Below are 19,807 nucleotides of genomic sequence, written 5' to 3'. Positions count from 1 at the left end.
CAGGCATCGGCAGGTCTTGGGATCCCTGTCTTCTCTGAGTCTCGAAGTAGTTTATGTGGCCTTCTCTAACCCAGGTGCAGATGAGCCCCTGTGGGGATGTGTGCTCTGTTGTGTGGAGCAGTGCCTCTGTTGTCTCATGGCTCTTCATTTTGAGCTGGTTATAGAGGTTCCTTTCAAGTTGTCTGTGACTCCAGGCGATCTCTCAGATGCTCTCCAACATACCTACCATGGGTTGCTATGTTAGTTTGGAGTCCTCTACTAGGGAGCCCAGGCAACACCTCCTTGTGATGGGTTGGGTTGGAGAGGCAGCAGTAGAAGTCCGATGTGTGCATGCTTTAGTAACACCAGCTACTTGTTCTCTTAAGTTTCAGATGCCTCTGGATGTTCAATGATAGCCCTCTTGCATACTGGAGCAGCACAGTTCCCCGCAAGCTTACATCCAGGCCTGAGACTTCTGCACTCCTTCCTCCTGGTTGGCATTCTCAAGAAATCCAGTTCCACCACAAGCAGGAAACTGGCGTCCCACGGCTTCGGCGCTTCCATGGCAGCAATGTCATCATTCCCCCCACAAAGATATCACTACTTTCTAGTGTTGGATTTTGAGGCCACGTGTGATAAACCACAGCTTCATCCTCAGGTAACCAGCCAGTCATTTATTCTTCCCCTGCAAGCTGCTGCCTCCACCCTGGGGAAGAAATGTCTCTCCCTATCCCCACAGAGAACTGTGAGGTCCATCCCATCTTTCCCAGTTCTGTGCATACCGCTGTCCCTCAGTAGCTCCTGTCAACCCAGGTGGTCTCTGAGGGGCAACCCAGAAGGTGTTTCTGCCTCTTGGAGCCTGTGCTGGAAGCATGAACAAAACCCTGCACCTTGGCCTCTACCAAGGCAGTGAAAATGTGTTTGTCCAAAATGCTTTCCCTTTCTGAGGTTTCCAAATGCTTAGCAAGTTTCTGAGCTGGTGATGGAATGAGCTTGCCCTGGCTAGGAACCTGTGCTGTTAGCATATGCTCAAGGTGGCTTTGCCTGTGTATGTAGGGGAAAAAAACACCCTTTTCTGTAAGTTTATGAAGGATGCACTCTGGATGTGAATAAACACGGTGCTGCTTGATGGAGTCAGCAGGGTTTTAAATGCAGCATCTCTGAAAGAGGTGAACCTCCCCTGGCTCATCTTAATGGAGTCTTAACAGTGAGGTCAGGTGGCATTTGAGCCATTTGCAAGAGAAGCCTATGGCTACGGTGGGAGTTTGGGTGCTATTCTCAATGCTTTTTCCAGCTTCTCGCCCCTTGACGCTAGCCTATGATTTGGACCCTTACATGGGCCATTCTGTAAATGGTTCTTTCCAAAAGAAGAGAGCCAGAGCCAGCATGGACTCTTGCACTGTTAGCAACATGGGCTCTTCTGTTTCTGTCTCACTTCTACATAGGAGTCACCAGGGTGATAGCGAGCAGGCAGAACTGGTGTTTGAAAACTGCACCGAGATTTTTGGATGCAGGAATCATGCCTTGAGCAGGTGCAATGCTGACCTTGGCCATCAGTAGTGAGAGCCTCCAGCCACTGGCAGCTTGTGTCCTCTGCACTCAAAGTGAAAGTGTTCACAAGGGGTCTCGTTGCTGAGAGCTGTTGTCAGCACCTGGTCTGTTTCCCCGTGTGATTATGATTTAAACTGGGATCTTGCCTCAAGCTAGATGATGTGAGGTGGACAGGTCAGTGTTGGGCTAAGACGGCACCTTCTGTACCATGCCTGGATCAGCTTGGGGCTGGTAGTCCCTTGTGTCTGTGAAAACATTTTTCACCTGAAAATTAAAGGAAAACTCCCTCCTGTGCCATGGGTCCTTTGCGGGAGGGGCTGTGGCTTTTGCATGGTCTTAACTGCCTTCCAAGTGCGATGTCAGGATATTCCTTGCACACCCAGCGGCGGGTGCACGGACCTGTCAAAGCTGTAAATTGGTTCTACCTTGTCCCTTTGGATATGGGCTTGGTCTGCGCACATTTTGATGCAAAACCATGATGCATGTGGAGCTGGTTTACAGCTGGCAGTAAAAGGGAGCATGAGTGGAATATGATTACTCCTGTTTTAAGAAGCTTTGTCCTCAAGTCCTTGCCATGGAAAGTAATGGTCTGGGCCAGTGCAGATCTGCTATATATCTTGCTGGCGAGGTGGAACCTTGAAGGTGGGGATGTTCTTCGGTTTTTTGTTTTGGTTTTTTGTTTCTTTAGTCAGCCATGCTCGGGCCTCCTGACATCACGACTTTTGTGGCCAGTGCTGTCCTTCCCCAGAAACAAATTAGCTTGGAAACTAAAGAAAAGCCTGGAATTGGCATAGCCAATAAAGCTTAAAGAGAGGGTGCTTGGAAAGATGGTCCTGTAAGAGTAAGATCTTCCTGTTTGTGCTCCTGCCTCCTCTGGTTCTTGACACACCAGTGCTTGTTTGCTACTGTTGGCTGTTTGGGCTGCCCATTGATCTTGATGAGCCAGATGCCTTGAATGTTATCCATGAAACTGGCAGCTGAATTGTACTTGCGGGAGGGTGTAAGAGGCAGAAAGCTCGACTTTGGAGTCCTAGACAGAGCACAGTGTTTGAAGCCAGGAACAGCCCTGTGAAAATCTTGCCTCTCACACCCTCTCGAGCAAATCATTTAACTTCTCTGCCTCTCTGTTATCACCTGTAGAGTGGAGTTGTGGGGGTCCTGGGAATGGAGCTTCAATAGGAAGAGCACTTTGCAGAGGGAGAAGGTGTAGACATGAAAAGTGGCACTCGGGGTGCTTGCTAGAGCTGGAGTTCTTGCAGCATGTTTAGCTGCATCAGGTCTCACTGAAAGGATATGCAATACCCCTTGACTTTCCAAGCACAGGCCTGTGTGTGGATTTTTTTGAGTGTATTTCTGGGTGGTGTTTTGCTTTTCGCATACTCCCGTACTAAGGCAGAGACTGGCAGCCAGATGGGGAAGTATGAGCAGAAAAGGGGCATATAGAGTGTCTGGGAGCCTTTTGACCAGCCAGCTCTCCAAAACTCAGTGTCTGTCTATTGGTTCCAGTAGACCTCCTGGCCCCTAACAGCTTGCTTTTATTTTTTAACTTCATTATTTCCTTTCTTCTTCCTTTCCTACCTGCTAAATGTATACAGGCTCAAACCGTTTGTAGCTCTCCCATATGTAGGTGTGTTGTGGGGCTGTGTGTGGCACTTCAGAGACACAAGAGGATATGAGTGCAGTAAGCAGATCTCTCAGTCTTATTCTTCCTTGGCTCATGTTTTGGACACTTCCTTGGAGATTACAGGCCTTGCAGTGACTCTGACTCTGTGAGAATCCCACCACAGCCGACATCATCTCTCTCTTAATGCATCTTGTCTTCGGTGTCAGCAGGGTGGACAGAAAAAAATCACTGATTTCCTTTAACTCACAAAAAAAAATCCCCTCCAATATAGGATTTTTTTTAATTCAATTATTTTTTTCTCTTTACAAATAAAAAGATGTAAACATCACATTTTTTAAAAATAAAATTTAAAATGATAACTTATGTTAAAGCCTAAATTTACTATTATATATTAAAATACTTTAAATGAAAAGCTGTAGTCAAGTTTGTATATGTTTGCCTTTGAACTTTACAAGAAGAAGTCAGGTCGCTGAAGGGGAGCGACTTGCTTATCAGCTGGAATCTGAATTGGAGTTGCTCAGCTGGCTCTTTATAACAGTAGCCACTATTTTCTTCATTTTGGTGGGTAGACCAGTAGTTCCCCTGATGCACCGGTGACCCTGCTTCTGGTTGTGAGCCCCATTTCTGCACTTGAATATCCATTGGTTTCACAACCCCACCCATCAACGGTGTTATCTCTTTTGGAGATAGTTTTGGAATCACTGGTCTAATTTATTCAAACTTGAGGAACCAATTAGGAATTGTGAGAATAAGGAAAACTTATTTCCCCTGTCCAGTTTATAAATAAAAATGAGGTATGAGAGGATGAGATCTATTAGTCCCAAAATCTTGAAGGACAAGGCGACCAGACCCAATCAACTCAATCCAGTCAAGTGTTGTTAATACTTCCTTCTTTAATAAGTTGCCTCATTCTAAATGCAAAACGTATTTTGAAAATGTTTCCTTTTTGGAACATTTTACAGTCTTTTGATATAATTAAAACAATGTTCTAGTGGCTTTTTAATTGAATTCTAGTTTCCGTCCAAATTCAGCCTGCTGCAAATCATTTGTCAGATTTAATAATTTAACAAACAAGAAATGTCCTTCACCACTTTCTAACATTAAAATATGTAAAAATTAGGGCTTTGTGTAAATGGTGCACATTAAGCTAAATAATTACGCACATGAAGACAGACTGTATATATGCACATTTCTCATTAGCAAAAAGTACCACCGAATTGTAACCCCAAATGATTATATTCTTCCTTTTGTTAAAATAAAAAGTGCAAATGAAAAACAAGGTGAAAATTGATTTGGATCAAAGTTTCCTGCTTGCTCATTTAAATCATGATTAAAATTGGTTTGATTTAAATCAATCCATGTTGAATGTCAGACTTGGATTTCTTCCACCTCGGCCCAGGATGAAAACCTCATTCCACACAACCGCTCCCTCAGGAGAAGGCCTGAGAAAAAGATCAGCTTTACACAGTGCCCTGAAGGTCAACAGAGACTGGCTTTGTCAGTTTGGCAGGCAAGCCAATTCCAGAGCGGTTGCCTCCTTGTTAACAATATCCAGCTCTTCTGCTAGGGCTGGTTCACAAATGTGGAGCCCCTGTCGCCCTCTGTTACTGCAGTGGAGCTAGGGGTTTGGGAGCCCTAAATTGCCCGCATCCAAACCACATAAAGCTTTTTAAGTTGGATGCATCAGCATGGATTGCACCCTGGAAGTCCGTGCTGGCTGGGGAGAGTCCTCTAAGCATGGCGCACCCCTGTTGTGGAGCCCATCGGGTAGACATGCAGCTGAGAAGCTTCCAAGTGCTCGTGGAGGAGCTCCATGCAGACTGTTTCAGTAATCCTAGCCGGAGGCTAGAAACGGAGTACGCTCGATTGGGAGCCTCTGCAACGCCGGCAATCCTGATCAAATGCAGATGGAAAGAGGTTTCATTGGCCCCTACTCTACTATGCTTCTCTCCACAGCAAGCTTTCTCTTCAGCCTGTTTTTATCAATGGCTTCTGTGCTGCCTGCGTTCAGGCAGATTTTTTAATTGCTCAAAAGTCGAGAAGTTTGGGTTTGTTTCGTGGGGACACTTTAACCCCATGCCTTCACGCAGTTTTGCTCCAATGGGGTATTAATATCACTTTACCTATCGCTGTGCAACTTAGGTTACACGTGTAGTTTGAACAAAGAGTTTCCAGTTCATCTTATTCCCTTGGTGTTACTACAGGAATGCTCTTAAAGATGCATGCGACGCAGTCACTCAGAGGCTTTGTCTTTGTTATGGAAGGAGAGGAAAACCCATGCATCGATCATCTCTTTTCACCAACCGCACAGTTTACTTTGTGCACTTTGTTTAACGAAACTAGACTTGCTTTCCCGTCTTTTGTTCTCAGCCTCTTTTGAGTTTCTAGAACAGCAGGGGATAGTTCATGTTAAAAAGGTTTTACTTGTTTTCTTTTTTACCCTAAAGGTTTTGTAAAAATCCTTTTAAGAAAACAAAGCTTCAGGGCCCTATCACCATTTCTCCTAAACCCTTACATACTCTGCTTCGGGCACGTGTGTAGCTAGAATGCAAAATGCTGCAGAGATGCATCCAACATTGCAGGAACAATGCAGGTCCCTTGGACTGAGCTTTCCATATAGCATGTGTCTCCCTTGTGATCCTACAGTAACCTTCTCAGCTGCAGCCTCAGAGCTGAGACCTTAATGTGGTCAGTGACATAGAATGCCCGTCTCCTTAAGAAAGGAAAATAAATTGGAAGAGACGGGAGAAATGCAACCCAAGTTTGAGAACTGGTTTTGCAGGGTACGAAAGGGCAGCTGCAGTCTGGCACACACAAGATGCTTTCTCCATGGCAGTCGTTTTACCTTGGAGGCTTCCCCTGTTCTTGTAATAACTAGGCACAACCTTGCTGTGACCCATATGATCTGACGCGGGGTGTTATGGCTGCAGGGTAGTGAATTAGCTGTATTTATGTGTAGCCCAAGCAGCTAGATAGCATAAGCAGGAATCAAGCCTGGGTCCCCTGCCGAGCACAACCACTAGACCACCGGGCAGGGGCATCGAATGCATGAAAACATTCAAATCCATTTCTTCTGTAAGTACTGTATATAAACCTGGCATTATCATAGCAACAAGCCCAGCTTAGCAGGTGCCCAGGTGATCACCTGCCCACATGCTGACTGGATTCCAGCCTGCTTAGTTCCCAGTTGTTTTTTGGCAGCCTGGTAAGATCATCCCTGGGAAAGCAATTGGTCATGCTGCCCCTTTGCTTCCAGCTGATGGAGATCTGTGGGTTGCACCTTGCAGCACGCACTTGCTCAGTTGCCCGATTTGAGCGTTCTGCCTCTAGCTGCACAAATGTGAACCTGGGGAGGGGTTGCAAAGTTAGAGGGCTCGGTGCTTACAGCAAAAAAGAGTTGAGCTGCAGTTGCCCTGGGAAGAAAAGATGTGTGGTAGTTGGAGAACACGCAGCCCTGTTGTGCTGATCTCCTTCTCTGACCGTTGTAAGAATAACTCATGCCACTGCAGTGTTGGCAACCCGGTGCCTTTCTGAAAGGAAGGAAGTAGACAATACTTCAGTGCTGTGTGGCTTCGCCTTGAGACTCCAGTCTTGTTCACATCTCCATGTGCAGGAGCTGTTCAGACCCAGGCCCCCCCCATGCTTTTCTGGGCTTATTTCAAAAACATGTTTTAAAGATGTGGGCCATTAGTCCCTGCTGAGGACATCTTGTGTCCTTTTCCAGTACAATGCTTTGAAGCCAAACGGTATTTTAAGTTACCTGAGGCCCCCTCCTGCCCCCTGCTCCCACCAAAGAGCATCTGAACAATCATTAAAGCATGAAGAGCAACCCCAGAGGGGAAGAAATGTCTGACTCAGAAATAACAGCATGGCATTTCTTCAGACTCTCCGGAAAGCACACTCTGGGACAGGGACCAAGCATGAAAGAGTAAATACCCAGGCGTTAGCAACTTTCCAAGCTTTGTGTCTGAGCCTGCCTTCTGCCCTGCCCAGATCCCCCGGGCAGGCATGGGGCAGCACTTTGAAAGTAGGACTGGAACGCAGAGCTCTTGGGTAAAAGCGTGGCTCTGAGCGTAGCACAACTACATAACCCGTCTGGGCCTCTGCGTTGCCAGCTGTGAAATGGGGATGTTGGCTCAGCAGCCTGTTTCCTTGGGTGTTCGTTCTTGTTCACTCGCAGGGCTTGGTTGAGGCCTCTTCTTTTTTTTCCCCTCCTCCTTTGCCCATTATTGCCATGGGATGCAGGGTCTCATGGTCTTTGGATGAAGGTCTTGTGCGGTGCAAAGTTCTTCCGTTAAATCCAGTGCAAATCTGTCTGGGGTGAAGATTTTCCACTTCCCCCTTTCCCCAGCCCAGAGCACCTGGCATCCTCATGCCTTCTTCAGCAGCGCCTGTGTTGGTTGTTAACAGTTTTTCATTTACTCTATTGGGCCCCGTCTGCTAGGTAGAAGCATGCTGCGGTCAAGGGATAGAGTTTGTACACGCACGCAAGCATGCCCTTCTGCTCTCCCCAGATGTTTCACTAGCTCTCGTGGTGTTGGCCCTTTCCTCTGCCTGGTGTAATGCCCAGGAACACTGGACCATAAAGCAGCGGGAGACTTGTGAGCAGGTGCATATGATCCCTGACCAGGAAAGCCCCTGCTGGGGTTTCAGACTCTGACAGAGGGAGAGGAGCACCTCATTGTGTCCTGGAAGAGTGGCAAGATGCGGGGCAGATGCCCCTTCCTCTGTCTGGGTATTGCGTGTTAGGGAAAGGATGTGGCAGAACAGCCCATCCATTGGTGCACCAGGCTTTGTTCACTGCCTGCATGCGTCCTTTTTAATGAAGTGATGACTCTTAGGAGGGAAAGGGGTTTGTTTCTAATGGGTGTGGGTCCCACATGGAGTCTGGCTGGGATCAGGGGAAGGAGGGGAGCTTTAGAGAGAGCATTGGCTTCTCGCTTTGCTAAGGATGCTGTGTCCTTGCTGTCTTCTGCAAGGAGACAATGTTTGGGAACCCAAGGAGAGGCTGCTGCAGGGATGCCCAGAGGTGCAGGATCCCAGCAGGGCACCAGGCCTTAGGGCCCTTCCAGCCTGCTCCAGACGGCGAGTCTTTGTTGTGCCCCCTGAGTTAAAACTGCAGTTGCATGTCACTGCGCAGTTGTGGGTGCCTTTTGGAGAAGTCGGCAGAGGTGGCTGGTGTCCATGTTTCTGCATTTTGTAGGTGGGGGGAGGCTCTGTGTTACTCTGGTTGGGGCAGGGAGCGCAGCAGGAGGGAGGGCTCAAGAAGTAGAGGTGGGAGGGCAGACAGGGTTTTTTTGCAAAAAATATGACATATATAATCTCCAGGTAGGATGAGCAGAGACCAGCTGGTGAGAAAAGAAAGGGAAGTAAATGAGGTGCTGTCTGGGTGTGAGACCGGTTCTCGCTGCTCCTTGTGTCTCTGCAGAGAGCAACATGGGAGCCTTCAGCTGGGTTTTTACAACCAGCCAGGGGATTTGGGTACCCAGTTCTTAACTTTACCATGGTTGGGCTATCCACTCTCTCCTCTTCTTCCCCTGCCCTTGGCTGTTGTTTTAAATGGGGATTTTGAAAGCAGGTTGCTTCAAATGTGTCTGTCTTGTTGCCCAAGGTCCTGCAAGCACACATGTAGGTAAGGCTCTTTTTTTCACTTAAGGAGAATTTAGTCCTCATTGGTGGGGAAGAACCTGGAAATGAGACTCGTGTGGGATCCCAAGGCTCAGAAGCCAGAAAACAAAGGAGCCAAAATGTTGTCCTTTAAAAACAGTGGCTGGTGTTGGGGGCCTGGCTCACCGTGGCCGAGCGCCGAGGGTAGGCAAGGGCTGGGCCCTAAAGGCACAACCTGGTATTCTGCGATCTGGCCACGGATAGACCATCCTCCGCACCAGGCTCTTCCCCTATGCTATTTTCCCCCACTCCCTTTTGTTTTCCGACGCTCTTGAGAGAGCCTCATGCTTCCTCGACTTGCGTCTCGTCTCCTCTGCCTTTTCCTTGGGTAGGAGATATGTTTAAATTAACATAATTGGCAAATCCCTGTGTGTGGTGTCCTCCAGGAAGCCCCAGCAGAAGTAATTTGGTGCTAGCCGCTGCCCCACAGGGCTGTTTAACGGGGTGACTAATAATACACAGGGTAGCATCTCCGATGGGGCATGCTGTGGTCCTCTGCGCATGTGTGCGGTAGCGAGGCGCCCTTCAGAAAGTTCACAGGCCCCGTGCTGCATTCCCTTCCCTGCCCCTGCCAGCTCAGGCGGTCTTTCTGGGGCTCGTTTTGGTCCATTTTATAGGAATTAGGAGCTGGGGAGAAGACCAATGAGGTCACCTTTTCTAGTGCCCTGGGGGATAGGGCAGGACCACTCAGCTCGGAAGCAGCTTTAGTTGAAATAATAATTAAAAGGGGAAACAAGGCAAGTTGGCTGGGCTAGCGCTGTCCGCGTGCAGCCCCTTTGCTATTTTAATTGCCTTGGAAAAAAGGGAAAAACAAAGCTTTTAAAAGCTCCGATTCTTCCCCCTCTCTTTCCTCCTCCCTCCCCCTCTCTTCCGAAACTTGGAGGCATCAACTCTCATCTGTCAAAGTGTAAATCAGCAATTAAAACACAAACAGCGAAATGCCAAAGATGACCCGAAGCACAAAGCAACTGACAAACAAGTCCGGACAAATCGGCGGATAATTTATAAGCATTGCCCTAAAATCTAATTATTTGGCAATTCGAATTTGCAGCCGGCCAGGGCTGTGCAATAAATTTAACCCGCCATAAATTATTTAGGAGCAGCCAGTGGTGTAAATCAAAAACACGAGTGTTTGTTTAAGAAATAATCTCCTGGTGCAGAAAGCCACATTTTTTTCTTTAAATGGGGGGTGGGTGGAAAAACCAGGCCAAAATGAGCTGCTGTTTGAGCCTGCATTCCCTCGGTGAAGACCCAGCATGCCCCCTCCCCCCCCCTTGCCTTTTGAAGGTGTAAAGCTGCCTTTTGGTGAAAGTTGTGTCTTTCCGTTATCAGAAAAATCCCTTTCTCTCTGAGGCAGCCGCTTCTGTTTATTGCCTTCCGAGCAGTCGGCTCTGATTTTTCCTGGCATCTTTTATCCATTGTATTTATTAAACTTCTTCGAGGGTGGTGGGGGGGAATAAATTGTTTTCAATGATAGTTTTTAAAGTGAATGGGCAATTGCATCTGCCGCAAATAAATAAATATGGGTTTGAGTGCGTCCTGCCCACTTCTTGCATAGATCTGTGGATCAAAGGGGTTGCAAAGCCTGGAAAGTCTCGCTATGTGTTTTTAATCTTTTAATCTAATCGCGGTCCTTTCCACAGTTGCAAGAATGTGGTCGGTGGATAGCAGCATAAGTTTGGCTGCTTTGTTTTTAACTCAAGGGATCTCACTGTTACGGGCAGGCGGCGAGTGAGCATAGCTGGGCTTGCTAGCTTTTTGCCTTTTTTATTATCACCGCAAAAACTAAAACGACCAATTCCCAGTTTTCCCTGTTTCCTGAGTCTTTGGCTTGGTGTTGCAGAGGGAGATTTTCACTGGGGAGGGTGGGGCAGGAGAAGGCTGGGTTTATAGCACTGATTTCACATGATTTTTTCTAATCCTTCAGAAAAGGAGGTCCTTTGCACTAGCCCTTGTCCTGCAGCCTTCCAGCTGTTCCTAAGAGCACTGTCCTGGGACCCACAGAAGGTGTGGATATGGTCTTTCCCTTCTGGGGCAGCTTGGAAAGCAGGAGCTCTGAGCGGGCCGCCATGCTTCAAGTACTGCAGGCTTGAGGCCCTTTTTAAAGCAAGCCAGCTTGGTAACAGGTTTTTATCACTTTAACTCCCCCCCATTTATATATTAACTCAGCTGGGGGAGAAATGTAACCTCTTTTGAGATGTGTTAAAATTGATTTTAGAAGCTCCGCGTTCCCACAATATAAATGCAAATGTCCGGGTGGGTTTTTGGGAGCGGCGTGCAGGGTTTTGTCAATGCAAAACGTGTTCAACTCTTCCTGACAATAGAGAGGAAAATAAAACACTGCTTATTTATCACCAGCAATTTGAATCTGAGATTTCCCTTCAAGTTAGGCCATGCTGCTGAACAACGTATGTCGCTGCCATGCACAGGAGTGGAATTGCATGTGCTGCAGCTGTGTCCATATTTGTGGTAGTCTGTGGCTAGTTGTAGTCTCTGAATACAGCCCTCATCTTATTGCAGCTCTTTCACAACTTGCCTTCTGCCGTGGGAAAACCAGGAGAGAGTGATCACTTGGCTTTGTGGAGGTAGGGGTCACTGGCCATGGGATGAGATTATGGTAGCCCCTGGGCAGCAGCAGAGGTGGGCATATGTAGGGCTTCCTACGGCTGGTGAATGACGACTAACATTTCAACTGGTTTTGCCTCCAAAAGGTGCCTGAGAGTGTAGATATTGTCCAGATTGGCTGGCCAGGAGAACGTGTGTGTGTCCGGCTGCTTTCCTGAGCTGCAGGGAGTTGAGGAGGGGGTGTGTGTCCAAGTGCTCCCCATTTCATAATTACTAATGAAATTCTAGATCTGTAATAACATTTTGGATACCTAAAACAAACCATATGCTTGTAAAAAAAAAAAAAAAAGAAAGAAAAAAAGTGGAAACAGATCAGCTTTGAGCCATATATTCTGGGTGATAGAGGCCTTCCCCCCACCCATTTATGTTTGCTAGATATTTTTGTTTCCACAGGAATGTCAACTCTTAATTTCATGATGTATCATGGGCTTAAGAAAATTGAATTTAATAAAGGCGAAAGATGAATGGCACCTTTAAAGGTCCCAACACTTGTCTTTATTAGCAGGACAAACTGCGGGGTCTCCAAACACTGCTTCTCTCCAAATGAAAGTTTAAATGAAAAGTACAGCAGTGTCACAGGTTAAATTTCATTGCAGGACTGGCTAACATCGTTAGTGAGGAGCGGGACTGATTTCATGGGGCTGGTATCTGTTGCCTTAGATACCAGTGGAGCAAACATTGCCAGAGACTGGAAAAATCTCGGCTACAGGGAGCATTCGGATAAACAGCCTCACTACTCGCTTGAACCACTGACCAAATAAGCCAAAAAAAAGCTGTTGTTCCTTCTCCCAGGACATCCTAGTTGCTGGTCAGGTTGTGTTTTTTTCCCCCCCCCTCCAGCCATATACTTTTCACAGACCAGCAATAATTCTCAGTATCGTTAAATGTTCCAGGTTTTTATTCCCTCTGTCTGCTTTAATCTGACCCTCCTGAAAGTGATTTTTTTTTTTTTTTTTTTGCCTCTGGTTCTGGAAGGCAAACGACACCTTTGTGTATCCCATCAGCAGGCAGGGCTCCGTGTCGACCCCTCTTCAACACTGGCCTGGTGATGGCCTTGGGGGTCTGTCACGTCCTTCTCATTCCCTTGGGACTTGCTGGCAGTCCTGTGATCTCCAAGCTGCAGAGGTAATGCTGCTTTGGAGAGAGCCACGCGTTCCCTTTTAGCCCCGTTACAGACCTGCGTCTTCCGAGGAGTGGCCCTCGTTGGGGACGTCGGAGCCGGGGAGCATTGGAAGGGCTTGGGGCTCCGAGTAACAAGCATGGCAGGGAGGAAAGGGGTCACTGTTGGCTACCTCAGACGCAAAGACTGTTTCCAGCCAGGACTGCGTGCTACCTTTCTGGTAATTTGGGGGGTTTCCATTCAGCTTTACCTCAGGATTAACTCTTGCTCATGGACAAGCTTCTTGCTACGCCTGAACAGCTTTCCCTGCTGCCCGTTTAGAAGGGGAACAGGGATACCCCAGCCCTTATCCTCCCCGACCCTAAAACGGGAGAGCTTCATTGCTGAAACCAGCCCGTGTGCAGCAGTTGGGCTGAGAAATGAGGCACTTCAGACCTTAGCATGTGCTGGGGGGCAGAGGTGATGCTGGGGGGTCACGGTTACTCTCCGCACTCCCGTCCCTTGAAGTGCTTGGTGGCCCTCTTTTCTGTTGACTTGCTGTGCTTTCCTGCCACCCAGCCGACCCCTCTCTGGTCCTTTATCTACTCTCACTGCCTCTGCGTCCCTAACATGCGCTGGCATCCATGCCTTTCCTCCGGTTATTTAAATTATTGGTTGTTTCCGTTCACTTGCCCGTCTTCTCACCTTCCCTTTGGCTTCCAGCATGCGGTGATGTCATTGCCTCATAGGTATGACCTCACACTCGTTGGGTCGGGGGGGTTGCGGGCAGGGCCAGGGAGCTGCAGCAGCTCCTCCGCAGCGCCTGCGTTTTCCACATGCTAATTCTGCTCGCCAAGAGTTGCTGCTTATTTATTTATTTATTTTTATTATTTCTTATTTGTCTCTTCCAGATGTTTTCAGGCAGTTTTTTTGTTGTTGTTGTTAAACTAATTCCATTCATGTTTTAAAAATTTATGAAAGCGCTAATAAAAATGTCAAAGTGGTAAAAATGTTAGCTTTTGCTCTGCTTTGATTAAATTTTGCAAACTGTTTTTGAATATTAAAAAGCAATATTTTTTTTGATTCTCTCTCCCTCTCCCTCTCTCCAGAAGTGATTTGAGAGGCTTGTTGCATGGATATCACTCAGCAGGCTCATTTACACTCCAGAACCCTGGTGCCATGCATCTCTATTAAATAACATAGACAAATTATTCTTTAAAGACACCAAACAAATTGTCACTTCTCCTCTTACATTACGCTGAGAGGGTGGGGAGGGGAGGAGGAGGGGGGCGCACACAAAGGATTTTATCGCTTTTATTCAGTGGTCGGTTCTTTTAATTCCATGTATATTTTTTAGTAATTGAGGAATCCATCCTAACTGGCTTTGTTTAAACTTTTTATTAACAGGTCCATGTAAATTTTTGATCGCTGATTATTCATGCAATTGAACGCTCTTCCGATGAGGAACGTTTTTATTTCCTTTAGAGCATAAATTGAGCAGCGAGAATAAAGCAGCACTCACCCTGTCACGGCTGGGTGGCGCGCGTGGGGGAACTTCCACTGTGGCGCAGCGCGGCGCAGCGCAGCGGTGCATGGGAAGAGTGACTAGGAAGCCCGGGCTGCCTTGCAGTTGCACATCCTGCTTCTTCCTGAAGCCGGTGCTCCAGGCAATAGCCTCGAGGCTGCAGCGAGGCCCCGAGTTGTCCGATATCCCATATCCTTCCAGAGAGATGGGAGAGATGATGGAGTTTGTCTCTGAAAGAAATGCATCCTCTCGGGTGTTTGCTGAGTGGGGTTGCATCTGTTTTTTGTATGCATCTCTCTGCTCCTCTATGTGTGTGTGTGGGTGGGTGTGTGTGGGTGGGTGGCTGACTTGGCTTGTGCTAGGAAAACTTGGGGTTGCTGTAGCAAACACAGGTGTTACCAGGAAGCCACATGCGTGTAGTCCCTGAGTGGGGACAGGTACTGCAAGCAGCAGCAAATGCGCTGTCCTTGCTAAGAGTGAGGTTGATTAACCAGTTCAGCCGCTGCAGTTGTGCAGGTTGGACCTGCTTCTGTCCTTTCTGGGCCCTCGCCATGAAAGGGGGAGGACTGTCTGCTTTCTGGGGTATTCCTACCTGTTGTCTATCTATAGCAGCATGTGCTCTGTGCTTTCTCCAGGAAATCATCGAGTTCCCCATCCTGAAGCTCAATGGCAGGACGATGGAGATAGAGTCCACCTTCCACATGTACGTGCAGCCCGTGGTGCACCCTCAGCTCACGCCCTTCTGCACAGAGGTAAAGCCCCAAGCATGCGCGGTGCACGGTGAGGCGCGCTCTCACCCCGAAACAGGCTCGCAGATGCGGGCAGGTTTATCTCCACCAAGGGCAAGGCGAATGCAGGTTGTCCCTCCAACCTTCTGCTGCTACTGCTGTTAATAGTATAGGTAATAATGATGATGATGATTATCATTGTGATAATGATGTGTGAGAGGCAAGGATTCTTCTTCTCGAAGAAGGAAAAATGCCTTGCATTCAAAAGCTTGTCTGACTCTGTCCCAACTATGCAGTTGGTTTAATAAAAGCCATCACCCTAAGAAATCCTTGCCTCTCGCATCATTTCTTGGATGATCACAGCTATGACATCACTCTGACACTACCAGTAATGATAATAGCCATAACAATGGGAACTAGCTATTGTTATAGTAAGGCAGTGATTCTCTACCAGGGAGTCAGGGCTCCTTGGGGTGCTGCAACAGCCTTTCATGGCTGCCCTAGGGGAGGGGAGATAAGCAGGATATGGCTCTTTCCTGGCCCCCCTTCTGCCAGGTAAGCCCTGTCCTAAACACATGAGTTCTTTAAACAGGATGCTGCTGCATTCACCAAGATTTGGAGGGCTGCCTTGCGTCTCCAAAGGTTGACAAGTGTGATGTTGAGGCCTAGGAGCCTTAGCTGTGAATCGTAATCATGGTGTGCTAGGTGCTGTATGTGTTCATCTTTAAAGCTCCTCCCCAGAATTCTTTTGCTGTTTGCGACTGATCACATTTGTAATGGACAAGCGACCCGGGGATTTGGGGCATTGGTGCCAGCAGTGATGCAGAGGACCGTCGCTGTAGAGCAGTGAAAAACACGTGTCCCCTTGTAGAAGCTGGTCCTAGGCCGGAAGCAGGATACATCCCACGTGGAGTAAAATAACCCTGTGCTGCACAGTCTTTCCTGGCTCTTCACAGGCCCTGGCTTTGGTGGCTTGTTGTCACCAGAAGGCTTTCAAGTGCTGAGGCCATCTTTAAAGCTGTCTTTCCAGGATAGGAGAGTGGGGCTCCGGAATACCATTGTCACTATAATCACAAGGGATGATTGCTCTGCTTGTTGGTGCTCCACCTTTTCCCAGAAGTGCTTATTGGCAGAGGAAAAGTGCCAGGGATGCACCTGAGTTGTGACAACCCTGGCAGAGGGAAGGGGAGGACTTGCTTTCTCTTGTGTAACTCAGGGAACCAGCCAGTTCTACGCCACACTTTTCCCTCGATGGTGCCTTCTTGCATTGGCTTTTGCTTCCCTTGCCACCACTGCCCTGGGTTGAGGCCACCTGTCCCAGGTGAGTGTTGTGTGGAGGCAGAAGTCCTAGGTCTGCTACACCCCTGCTGCTCCTTTAGCTCTCTGCATCATTTGGGGCACTTCCCTTTTTCTGTCTGTGCCTCAATTTCCCCATGTCACAGGGCAGATACATGCATGGCTGCTGTTAGCAAAGGCCTCTGACTCATGGATGAGGGTAGCGCACTCGGTGCCTTGCCCCTCGTGTCATCTCCCCACCCTTCCATAGGCATGAGGATCATGCCAGATTGTGCTTTTAATCCCCCAGCCAGCTCTGAGGCCTGATCGCAAACCACTGACATCTGTGGTTGCAGAACCAGGGCCTCTGAATGCCTGCCCCACGCTAGCGGACTTCTGGCCTAGGTGACCCAACAGCTCTGTGCCGCCAGGCAGAAAACCCTCTGTCGAGCCAGGCCGTCCCTGCCGCTTCCCCCATTGTGAAAACACATGCTGTTTTGTTTTCACTCTCCCAGAACAGCAGTGCATTCGGTTCAGACTTTCCAAAAAAACTCAGTGCAGAAAACTCCATCCCCAAGGGAGCACTCTCCAGAAAGCTGTAAACACTCCCGAACAGAGGGCCGGCACGGAAACTCTTTTGCAACCTTTCCCTGGCAGGCTGGATGAGTGCTTGGGCTTTCTCTGCCCGTCCTGGACCTGTTGGGCACAGCCCTTGTGCGTGTTGTGGGATAAGCCTGGTAGCATGATTCTGGACAGTCACAAGACGTAGGTTTATAGGAGATGTTCATGATCTATTCCATGATTTTTTTTTTTTTTAATTTTTTTTTTTTAATTGCAGGGAGTACCACTTTGGTGGGTGGGATTAAGGCATTTGTCTGCTGCTTCCCACCCTACTCAGTGTTGCAACACTGCTTTTGCCCAAAAGTCAGACAGTGGAAGCAGCCAGCTTTCCTCCCTCACCCCTGCACACAGCCTGCTTCCGAACACCCCTGCTCTGCCTGCCTTTGCACTTTGGAAGTGCCCCTTGCACTGGACCTGCACCCTGATTTAAGCTGAAAAGGGTGCAGGAGCTGTGGGTGAAGTTGTCTGGCTGGTGTCACACAGAGGATGTCAGGCTAAATGCTCCCACAGGCTCCTTCTCTTCTCTGTGAACCAGTGGGGTCAAGTGCGCCAGGCTTTGGAAGTCTCTTTCAGCATTAAAAGCATGAAGCTCTGACTGCATGAGGCAGGGAGAATGGCTGTAGTCTGGAGACTGAGCCAACCCGTGGGACTGTCCGGTGTGATCTGACCCATTCTTTGTTCCTGGTTGAGGGACCTGTGCACATGGCAAAGGCTCTGATCCCTCTGCTCCGTGGCTAGGAAGCAGGGGAACTCACTCCCCCTGTCATCCACTAAAATGAACCCAGCACTTAGGGGACCCTGAACAGTTGTCCCAGACCATCGGTCTCTGGTCTTAACTGAGCTGGTAGCTCTCGTGAGGAGCCATGTGAGCCGCACACAGTGACACAGGTCCAGCCTGGGTCTGTGCTGTGGGTAGTGGCTGTGTTAGCATCATCCCAGGCCCGGATGTCGCCGTTATGTCCACTCTATGATGAATGCTTTCCAGATTCCCTTTTCAGCCTTGCCCTTCTCTCCATCCTTCCCCATCAGGGTCCTTTTCTCTACTCCCGAGTGTTCCCCCTTCACTCTCCCTCCACTCTGCTGCTGATTTTCTCAGAGGTGGAAGAAGAGCAAAATGGGCCCCCTGCCACCAGTGGGAGTCTCGTTTCTCCCTTGCCGGGAGGGGAAAGGTTTTGCCACGGGCTGCTGCTGAGGCTGCAGTGCAGCTCTCTTACTCCTTCAGCAAGGTCCCTTCCCACTTGTACTGAGCCCCAGGTGCTCCCTTTTCCTGTTTCTGTGTGGGCAGGTGGGGAGCAGGGCCTCCCCCATCGTTCTGAGGGGCAGCTGGGGCCAGGGAGCACGGTTGCAAGGCCCCCCCCACGCTGTCCTCCGACCAGCTGTGCTGGCTGCAGCAGGCTTTCAGCGCCGCGCTGCGGTTCCTGGAAAATGCCCATCTTGCTAAATGCCAGTAAAGGGCTTTGTCTCAGCACCTCTACTTAGCAAGGGTGAGATTTATTGGCCTCTTTGTCTACGAAGAAAGACCAGGCCCGCTGATCAGATTGTACACCAGAGACGAGTGCTTATGCAATCAGCAAACTGTCTCAGTGCAGAGAGGCGATGGTTTGTGAGATAAACTCTGGAGGAAAAGCCGTGGCGCTGACATTGCATCGCAGTCCGTCTTGTGCGCCGCTTCACTGTCAGCCTTGTCTCTGCTTACTGCCTGGCAGAGACACAGCCCATTGACAGAGGGGTGTGTGCTGATAACGGGGCGACCTCGGGAATTGAACGCGCCTGTCTCCTTATTGCCCAAGCACAGCTGAAAATGCACCAATGCTCTGTGCTGCTAATCTGTCCAGGAGGTTAGTGAGCCTGCGGGGAACAGGGCTGTCTTGAAAAACCCCTGTCGCTGCTCAGGTACAGCTGGGAGGGTGCTGGCAGCACTGGGCAGGCTGGAAAAAGCCAGCAAACAGTTGCTTGCTCACCCTGTCCTTAATCATAGCATCATAGAAAATGGGGGCTGAAGGGAGCTCAGGAGGTCACATCTAGTCCAGTCCCCTGCTCCAAGCAGGACCAGCCCAAACTACATCATCCCAGACAAGGCTTTGTCTACCTGGGTCTGAAACGCCTCTAAGGATGCAGATCCCACCACCTCTCTGGGGAGCCTGTTCCAGTGCTTTATCATGCTCCTCAGGAGAAAGTTTTTGCTAGTATCTAACCTCAACATCCCTTGCAGCAACTTGAGCCCCTTCCCATCCCCAGGCTCTAAGCCCAAAGTACTTTCAGGCCCTGGAGCAGCCTAGATTCCCTGTGTACAATCCATCGGGAGCTTAGAAAACTGCTGATGTCGGATGTCTTCTACCTTCTTGTAGAGCTGTGGTGGCTGCCTCCAGAGAGGGCCCAGTGCTCTCTTGACCTGCCACCGCTGGGCTTCAGCACTAGGGAGCAGTGAAGGCAGAAGCCAGCTGGAACAGCCGCTTGCCGTTCATCCTTTCAGGGGCAGCTCTGTCTAATGCAGCAGCCTGCACGGAGCAGGTGGAGAGGGTATCTTGGTTATGGGGCATTTCCAAGGAGCATGCTGGTGCCCAGTGCCTTCCTGGGCCTTCCAAATCCAATGTTACAAGAAACCACTATTTGTGTGGCCGATTCCCTTCCCCAGCCGTGTCCGAGTTTAGGCCGTGGCCACTTGCCGCAGAGCTGGTGCAATCACTTCCAGGGTGGAGGAGTCATGGTAGTTGAGCAACGTGTCTTTCAGGCGAGTGGTGGGACAGGCATCCACCAAGGGACGGGAGGACTGAGCCCACAAGACAAAACATGGGTTAAATCCATACTGAAGAGCAGCGCAGTTAATCTCTTACATTTATTTTCCTTTTAGAACATGGGAGTCTGTAGGCAGCAGCTGTTACCCAATTAAAATACAGATTAATATAAAAACAGTTTCAGGAATATAAGAGAGTGCCTGTGTCCCTCCACTTCCTTAAAATTCCACCTAATAATGACTTGATGAACTTCAGAAACCCACCTAGAGGAACTTGCCGTTCTTAAAATTAAAATTTCTTCCCTAAAAGGTACATATTACCATTCCATGGAAGTCGCAAAGAGAAAATAATCTTCCTGCTTATAGCCAGCTTATTCAG

At 48.8% G+C, this 19,807-nt stretch overlaps 1 protein-coding gene across 5 annotated transcripts in view; it reads left to right on the top strand.

Annotated features, from left to right (window-relative positions):
* The window catches only part of ERI3 (ERI1 exoribonuclease family member 3), a 161,342-nt gene that overhangs the window by 8,992 nt on the left and 132,543 nt on the right, over positions 1–19,807 (top strand). For all 5 annotated transcript variants that reach the window (XM_019531305.1, XM_019531306.1, XM_019531302.1 and 2 more), the window contains exons 2-3: positions 366–637; positions 14,706–14,822. In XM_019531305.1, the coding sequence (XP_019386850.1) occupies positions 389–637; positions 14,706–14,822 (366 nt within the window). In that variant the 5' untranslated portion in view covers positions 366–388. The remainder of the gene's footprint in view (positions 1–365; positions 638–14,705; positions 14,823–19,807) is intronic.

The sequence above is a fragment of the Crocodylus porosus genome, unplaced genomic scaffold, assembly GCF_001723895.1.
Source record: "Crocodylus porosus isolate Cpor-Errol unplaced genomic scaffold, CroPor_comp1, whole genome shotgun sequence".
Taxonomy (NCBI): Eukaryota; Metazoa; Chordata; order Crocodylia; family Crocodylidae; genus Crocodylus; species Crocodylus porosus.
Note: the sequence above shows the minus strand (reverse complement) of the source record. Positions and strands in the feature narration are given on the sequence as shown.